At 35.4% G+C, this 8,627-nt stretch overlaps 2 protein-coding genes across 2 annotated transcripts; both read right to left on the bottom strand.

Moving 5' to 3' along the window:
• Nucleotides 1-486: 486 nt before the first annotated feature.
• Nucleotides 487-3,205, bottom strand: LOC143066517 (uncharacterized). The gene is made up of 2 exons (XM_076239425.1): nucleotides 3,191-3,205; nucleotides 487-1,196 (listed from the first exon to the last, which is right to left on the bottom strand). The coding sequence occupies exons 1-2, from the start codon at nucleotides 3,203-3,205 to the stop codon at nucleotides 537-539; spliced, it is 675 nt and encodes a 224-aa protein (XP_076095540.1). The 3' UTR covers nucleotides 487-536.
• Nucleotides 3,206-4,635: 1,430 nt separating this feature from the next.
• Nucleotides 4,636-6,739, bottom strand: LOC143066751 (uncharacterized). The gene is made up of 3 exons (XM_076239563.1): nucleotides 6,696-6,739; nucleotides 5,464-5,796; nucleotides 4,636-4,971 (listed from the first exon to the last, which is right to left on the bottom strand). Exons 2-3 carry the CDS (start codon nucleotides 5,794-5,796, stop codon nucleotides 4,636-4,638), a joined length of 669 nt encoding a protein of 222 aa, XP_076095678.1. The 5' UTR covers nucleotides 6,696-6,739.
• Between the last annotated feature and the right edge of the window lie 1,888 nt (nucleotides 6,740-8,627).

Below are 8,627 nucleotides of genomic sequence, written 5' to 3'. Positions count from 1 at the left end.
CCCAGCTTAGACTAGCAAAAGAATATCTTTTGAAATACCACCAATATGGAAAATGGTTAACACTATTGCCGAACCGTATTCTTACGGCCAACTACCGTAAACGTGGATATTGAAAGAATGACCATTCTACTATGGTCACATGTACATGTACTTCCGCTAGGTAAATTGACCAATGAGGCTATACCCATATCCTCACTGTTTAATATCTTCTAGCATTCAGTCCATGTTAAGTTATGGGTAGAAAACTCTGCAATTTACAAAATCATACGTGGTAAATCACATAAGAATTAGAAAATACTTCGTATTCACATAAATAATAACACTTTTATTCCCAATATTCAAAACAAAAATGTTTATGAACTTAAATCGTTTAATTGCCATCAATTACAAGATCAACATTAAGTTCAAAATATATAAGCATTAATTCTATAAATCATAGTTACACAACAAAATACAAATTGTATGAAATCCTTCAAATCACAATACTTAAATGCAAACATATGTATTCTAGAACCTATTACCATTAAGATTGTCATTTAAAAAACCCTTTTTAGCCCGGAAAAATCTGCCTTCTCTCTATATTGTAGTTCAATATTTTCGGCTTGGCTAACAGACGCCGCAAGATTCGAAGCCACAATTTCAGAATCAATCAGTGTATTTACACGACCATAATATTCCGCACTTGCTTTACCGAACCACCCAACGTGATTCATCACTTCGTCAACATTGCTAGCTGAGTCAGACAAAGCCATAGTAACAGTACAACCAGACCGGAAACTATGAGGCGTTTCCCCTTCATATATACCCAGAGTCGACAGATAGTATCGTAATCTCTCATATACCACAGAATAACTAACTGGTTTCTCCAACACCCTAGCACTTTCTGAAACTACCATAAACAAGTAGCCTTTTGTCAAATCCACATTACACGAGTGGGCAAATTGAACAAAATCCAACAATCCTTTTACCGGGCAAACTACATTGTCATCGCATCTCTTGATGACGAACGAGTTACTCCTACCCTTTTTACCCCGGAGAGTTTTACCAAACGTATGCTGGAAAACAAACCCTGAACCGTCTTTAAGAAACTTCACCTCTTGTGCAACAACTATAGAGAGATCACTTGCTCTATCGCCAGCAAAATACTGCAACTTAAACCAAGCTTGATCTTTGTAAAGGACAAATTTTTCCTTAAGCTTAGAACCGTCTTTTTGAAGTTCCCGAGAAATAAAAGCACTAATAGATTTAATCTTTGTCAAAAATATAGGCTTCGCCTGTTTGGGTAGAATATGCGCCTTAGCTTGTTCGACTTGCACTAATTTTAAATACTCTTTGATTACAGGTGAAACTGCCGGATTTCCTTTCCTTTCCACATCGCACCAAGTCCTACCCAACCCTTTATCATCAAATAAATTTACCAATTGGTTAATGATACCTTCTATTGTTGCCGAAGCTAATCGGTTAGGACAAGAACACTGAAACATACCCTTTAATCCCAAATATTGCCGTTTATATCATGGACAGTAGTTTTTCCCAACTTATCCTTCCAAACCAAAAAAATTCTTACATCATTTGGTCCACATGTAGCTAGCGAAGGCTTTTTCGGTGATTTTTCAAGAAAACAAAGAAAAGTTTCAAACAAACTGTTCTTTCTTTTATAGTCGGAAGAAGAAGTCATCCGTTCATCAAAATCTGCTGTCCGATCATTTATTGCTTGCCAGTCTATAATAATGTCAGCACCCTGCAACAAACCATTGGACTATTTACTATATATAAAACAGTAGATACTCTAGCTTCGTGAAAAAAAGACCCTAAATGCAAACAATGACCACCTTAATCCCACTTTATCTAGAATAAAGCCACGTTTTGAGGGCGTCTTGACTACACCTTTGTCACCCTTCATACCAAGACATACCGATTCCACGGAGTAGTATTTCAAAATTGGCCACCATATCGGTAAAGGTCGCATTTCGGGGACAATAATTGTACAAGAAATGCCCTGCTCTCGCAACAGACTCAATACTGGAAATACAAGTACGAAAGGTGGGTAAACATACGGATTTTGCTCACTCCTCAGGTTCTGTGAGAACAAATTAACTCCTGCGGAACATGGGGTAGGCCATGGAGTAAAATGTTTCAGTGGAACACCTGTAGATGACTTCATGACATTAGAATCCAGACATTAGGTCAACTGAATGGGGACCATACAAAGACTCTACCAGTAACCACGACTCCTCACTTAACATTGAATCCGCGGTATTAGTTAATCTTGATAGGGCATCCGCTTCGTTTAAACAGGAAGGGACATATTTCAAATGTAAATCAATGTTATAAGTTGACACATGGCTAAATATTTATTTCATGATGCAACTTAAAGCTCTAGACTTGCAACCTTGATTTTCCCATGCCGCTATAACAGCCATGTTGTCTTTAAACAAATCAACCCTAGAATCTTGCAAAGAACTGTCTAAAGACTGTAACGACTTCAGGACAGCATCAGCCTCTTTCTCATGAATTGGTCTACAGTCATTTGTATCCCAATAGTCCCCCAATGTCATTGTACTCGCCGCAAGCTTCACTGAAGCGCCATACCTGAAACCAGAGGAATCAGTCGACAACTCAATCACCTTGTGAAATTCAGACCTCCATTTGCAATATCCAGTCCAAGTATCAAGAAAACGCCAATGCATTAGTTCATCCCTCAACGGTCCCAATACCTTAACCTTTCTACTGTTTTTAACGCAAGTAGATATTGCAGCATTCACTTCCCTACAAAACAACTTGCACCCTGGAACAGCCAATGTCAACGAAATACATTTACCACAAAATCTTTGCAGTGTCCTCAAGTCAACCTCATCCATTAAAAGTATAGATTTCCTCAAATCAATAAATTTCAACTTCTTATCATCAGGAAGTATGTACGCCTGTTTAACAGAGTCAACTAAAAAAACCAAGAAATTTCTTACATGTGCCAGGTATTAGTGAACATTTACTAAGAGACAGTGTATAACCTAGCCTTGTCAGCAACTGCAAAACCATATAGGTTATTTTACTTGCTTCAAGCATAGCATCATCGCTATTCTTACTTCCACCTGTAACAACAAACCTATCGTCGATATACAATGTATTTATGACGTCTAGCTGTCTTAAATAAGAGGTCACACAAATTCCTATCGATTGGTAGATAAACGGCGATGCTTTCCATACAAACGGTAGAGTAGTATATGTCATATAAAAACCACCGAATTGAATACCAAAATATGTCTGAGATGATTCTTGCAAATTGACATGGTCATGGCCCGACTTTTCATCACATGTTATTATCAAAGCATTCTCTTGAACCAACCTATGAACATCTTTTAAATTCTCCAAATGAAAACGTAAATCTTTGACCCATAAATTAAGATATCTTTCGTCATGGCATAACCGTGGTTTACTTGGTTCTACAGTTAATGGCATAATAACTCTAGGGGGTTGACATTCACCTACCCTTCCCAAAAGTTTGATGCACCCAGTTGAAATTCTCTCGCACAATTCTTTTGATATAAAAGCAGAGTATTTTTTACAAATAGCTGCATTCTGAAAATAATTTCTAGGGGGTATTTCAGAGTCATAATTTCTTCCCTTAAAGTTTCCCTTAAAACGTCGAAAAAACTCTCCAACATCAACTCCATCTTCAAGCCACTTCACCACGTCTTGATGTGCATTTTCATCAAGAATAAGCCTCCATTCTGATACACAATTATGTAAATGTCCAGAGACAAATTTATCAGGGTCACGTAATTGTAAAGAGTCTATATCAAACAAAACATTATCATGATAGACCTCTTCCGCACGTGGACTGAGGTTTGTAAGTGAAGGAACTCTGCCTTTAAGTGTTAGCCATGCTGGTTTTCCCCTTACTGTTACATTCAAAGGATCAAATCCACTTTCTAACTCCCACTCTGGGATTTGTACAAAAGAATTACCAATAGTTGTATCCGTAGTTCCCTGTAGATAACAAAGAAATTACTTTGATTTAAATGAAAAACCAGCATAAGTTACACTCAAAGGAAGAATTCCTTCACCTACAACCCGCGTGGAAAAACCACTAGGGGATCAGTGCCCCTTGGACTGTAGACAAAGAAATTCTCAAATTACCATACAGTAGCGTGTTAGTTTGAAAACCAAATAGCAAATAAATAGAATAAAAACACTATGCAAAAAATTCTGCTACATTATTTTGTTTTATTACAAAAGATAAATAATTATCAACAAATTAAATTTTTATCCTTCATTTTCCTTTGGCCACTTTCATCTTTTCACAGTCTTTTATCTGATGTGTATTACTTTCACAAAAGTGACAAGCGCCTCTAGGACGGAATCCAAACCTAGCCCCCATGGGCGTTGTATTCCTGTAACCCCCGGCTGTAAAATTACCATACGGTTGCACACCTTGAGGTAGATAACTTGGCTGATACATGGAATACATAAGCGGGTTCTGGAATTGTGGGTACAAATTACTCAAAGGGGATTCTTCCCGCTTTGGAGCATTATCACTACCTTGAGCAGCGTTACCATCATTTTTGTTCTCCGATTGTTTCTCTTTCAAACATTTAGAAATAGCCTTCGTAATCGTATCAACGGCTTTCCCACCTAAACTGATAGGCACAAACTAGAAATATCCAGTTTGGAGTAGTGCCTGTTTGCCTGCCTAGTCAGCTCTTCATAAACGTCCGCATCATCGTGATCTAATTTTTTGGAAAATTTTGCAAGTTCATCTAACGTTAAGAGAATTAGAGAATCGCTTGGATTCTGTTGCAAGCACAATGTCCTCACCTTGTCCTTCAGCTCTGTTATTATTTCAACTTTGGTCTTTTTTTCCAAGGAAGCTATCCTATCTTCTAAGGTATCACTAGCAGTAGACGAGTCAGGTTTTCTTTTCCCAGCCTTTGGTTGAGTGTCCATATCAGAAGTACTTTGTATTGGAGCCTATAAAAAAATCATGTAAAAAACATTTGAATAATGATAACATTATATTTCAATAAAAATTACATATATTCTATTTCAAGCTCAAAACTTTCATTCATTTTATTCTAATAAAGTCAATATAATAGCATATGAGTTGGGTAGCTTTATTTATCACCTATGTTATTGTTATCTGTGTTAAAGTACACGTGACCTTTTTGTAGACTCATTCTTATTCAACCATTAAATTAATCTTAGTGTATTGATTAGTAATTAATTTCAGCTGTGTATTTCTAAAATATCATAAATACTATAGTTTTATATATAATAATGCTAATACATAAAGTGAAAATCTGGAAAACTATTACGAAGCATCGTATATATCTAATTTTTTTTTTTTTTTTTTTTTTTTTTTTTCAAAATGTAAATAAACACGAATGATAAACCCGAGGAGATAAAACGCAAGTAAAAAATCTCGCTGGGGAATATTAAATATAGAAAAAATAAATAACTCACAGAGTCTCCTTCCGAAACCTGCAGATCTTGACCCTTCGGCTGTCCAAACTCATTTGCATATATAATCAGTGAGTGGAGGATCCACCTGACCTCACCCACATCGTCATCACTTCTCCCAGACAACTGGCAAATTTCATCCAAGTCCTCCCCAGTAAGCACCTTTACATGTTGCGCTATCTCCTCCATGTTCAAATTTTCAGTTTTCAGTTCTTTATTCATTCTAGCTAATCCTTTTAATGATTCCGGCTGTCCTGGTCTTATACGTTTGATTACTGGAACTAGTTTCATTCCCTTTAAACTATATCGCTTCTTTAGGACTGGTGGCAACACCATCTAAAAATAAACAACCAAAAGTATTTATATAGTAATTATCTTCATTCTATTAACATTGCATACAGCTAATTTCACAATGCCTGCAGAGCAAAACCCTGGTTGGCATGCTTGCTCAACTCAAGTTTTGTAATTAAGATTTAAATCTTCAAACAATATATATGGTAAATATACTATATTTAAACTTGATAAGAAGTTATTCAAATAACTATGTATTATATAATATACCAACAAAGCAAGCAATCCAACCAAAGTCCCGCCCTACACGCATCAAGAAACCAGCTCTAATATTGATTAATCAAACACGCACAACTGAAGAAATCAAGCAGACCGCGTAAATAGAAAATGGAACGATTAACAAATTGAACTAGATATAAACCAAACGGTTTTCGTAAAATAAAAAACTACTTCTTTTCATATTTCTGTTCAAAAGTAGAGCCATGCTACATTCTAGAATCTTATTTAATCTATTAAATAACACGCAAGATTACTTGAATTATGCAGCATTAAATGTATTCTTATTATAACATAATAAAGTACCAACATATTACCATGTGTTATTCTGTTCACATATTCGCATGCTTCCCACGTGCAACCCGAGCAGTCGAACGTGGTCCTATCAAATTTTCTACATTCTAACATTTATTCTCTAAATTCTGAAAAAACCGGCACGTACTCTTTCATTATATTATAATAAAATAACACCAATATAAAAAATATATAGCCACCAAGGCTCCTGACTACCAAGGTCAAAATATCTCATATTAGCCACCTAGGCTTTTGACCACCAAGGTCTAATAAATCTCATTAATAGCCACCAAGGCTTATGACCACCAAGGTCTATGCCACCTAGGCATTTTTTTTTTATTTTTTTTTTTTTTATAATAAAAAAGATTTTTTACCTTTGTAAGTGTCAGTACGGCTGCCGTTCTCCAGTAGACACGCCTTTCTACATTCGGGGATATTGAAAGAATGACCATTCTACTATGGTCACATGTATATGTACTTCCGCTAGGTAAATTGACCAATGAGGCTAAAAAAAAGACACAATCACAAGAACGCAAAGCATCGTTGTACGTGATACTACAGTTTCTACCAAACACAAATAACTTGGGCTGTAAATCGTTTCCAAACCGACAATAACAGCAAAACGACATGTTGTTTCGTAATTATACCCCCGCTTTAAAAAAGGGGGGTATACTGTTTTACCTCTGTCTGTCAGTCCGTCCGTCGGTCCGTCCGTCCGTCCGTCAGTCAGTCCGTCCCATGAAACTTTCGTCACATTTTTCTCAGGAACTACACATCCACCCTTTCTGTAATTTGGTATCAACATTTATATATGTCAGCCATACCGTGTGATGCGTTTTCAGATTCATCACTTGACAACTTCCTGTTTACCGAACACTTGTCTGATTTTACACATGATAGCCAAGTTGAAAATTTTCGTCACATTTTTCTCAGGAACTACAATACAAGGATTTCTGAAATTTGGTTTCAGGATTTATATAAGTCAGCTATACCGTGTGATGCGTTTTCAGATTCATCACTCGACAACTTCCTGTTTACCGAACACTTGCATATTTTTACACTATTAATATTATCCACTTGCGGCGGGGGTATCATCAGTGAGCAGTAGCTCGCAGTTTCACTTGTTACTAACAGTAGAAATAGTCTAATCATAAAAAAAATATTTGAAAAATATAAAAACACTTAATCAAGTCGACAGTAGTTTACCAATTGTAGTCTTTTAAATTGATTGGGAAGAGACAAACCATGACAACACACAGTAACGGACATAATTGCCGGAACTCTTCATTTACTAAAATCTGATGAGTTGTCAGGACAAGCGTATATTGTTTTGCGAATTCGCACTCAAATAAAGTGTCACGAACACATTAGCATGATTAATGTTCGCAGAAAAATTAAAGAATATATGGGGTTGCTTTTTTAAGAATTTTTTAAGTAGAGAAAAAAATGTTAGTATTGAACATTATAATGTTAAATTCGTATGATCAGATCCAAATTAATGATCGTTCATTCGTCTATACAAGTATGGGAATTTCTGTATTAGTCAATTCGTTGATTGAGTTATGCCGCATTGTATACGTTTGTATGCGAAGTTTAGGGTTTGTTTTTTTTTCAAAATCTGTAATTTTATTTCTTTTTACTGCATGTTTTAGAAACATTTTATGACTTCACTATTTGCTAACTGTAAAAAACTACAGTGGTGAATTGAATATTTTCTATTTCAATAAACATATTTTACTATCACTGTGTGCAGTTTTTTAAAAATATTTCATAACATTGAGAATGAATATATAATCTGTAAAGTCAACTGCAAAACACAATAATGTGATATGTTTTTTTTACACTAAACAAATTTTATTATCATATTATCCTTCGTATATGATATATACTTTGTAGGAATTAATAATTCAGAGTACTGGTAGCCGGTACCTTATTGTATATTGATATAAATACATCGTTTTAGTTCAATTGATAAATATTATACATAATCGTTTGTAGTTTATAAACTACGATGTAGCGAAAGAAGACTTTATATTTCAATGAAGAAATGTATTCGAACATATGGTGGAGTTGCGCATTGCTTTCCTAGATTGTATGGACGTGGATTACTTGGTAAACGACACAAATATAAAAGATATGGTCGCGGGTTTGGTCTAGGAGTAAAATTTGTTAGAAAAGGAATTGTCTATGAAAACTATTGTGAGTATATACAAATTATACATTGATATTCGTGATGAATTATTTTTTATGGATTTTTGTGGTTTTGGTGAACTAGGAGTTAAGATAGTTCATATCGGTTTGGATTC

This window comes from Mytilus galloprovincialis, chromosome 3 (assembly GCF_965363235.1).
Source record: "Mytilus galloprovincialis chromosome 3, xbMytGall1.hap1.1, whole genome shotgun sequence".
NCBI classification, from domain to species: domain Eukaryota; kingdom Metazoa; phylum Mollusca; class Bivalvia; order Mytilida; family Mytilidae; genus Mytilus; species Mytilus galloprovincialis.
Note: the sequence above shows the minus strand (reverse complement) of the source record. Positions and strands in the feature narration are given on the sequence as shown.

Excerpts from the sequence above, each read along its gene's own strand:
- LOC143066751 (XM_076239563.1), bottom strand. The coding sequence starts at position 5,796 with ATGGTGTTGCCACCAGTCCTAAAGAAGCGATATAGTTTAAAGGGAATG. Across the intron at positions 4,972-5,463 it reads AGGTTTCGGAAGGAGACTCT|GCTCCAATACAAAGTACTTC; the intron begins GTGAGTTATTTA and ends ATTTTTTTATAG.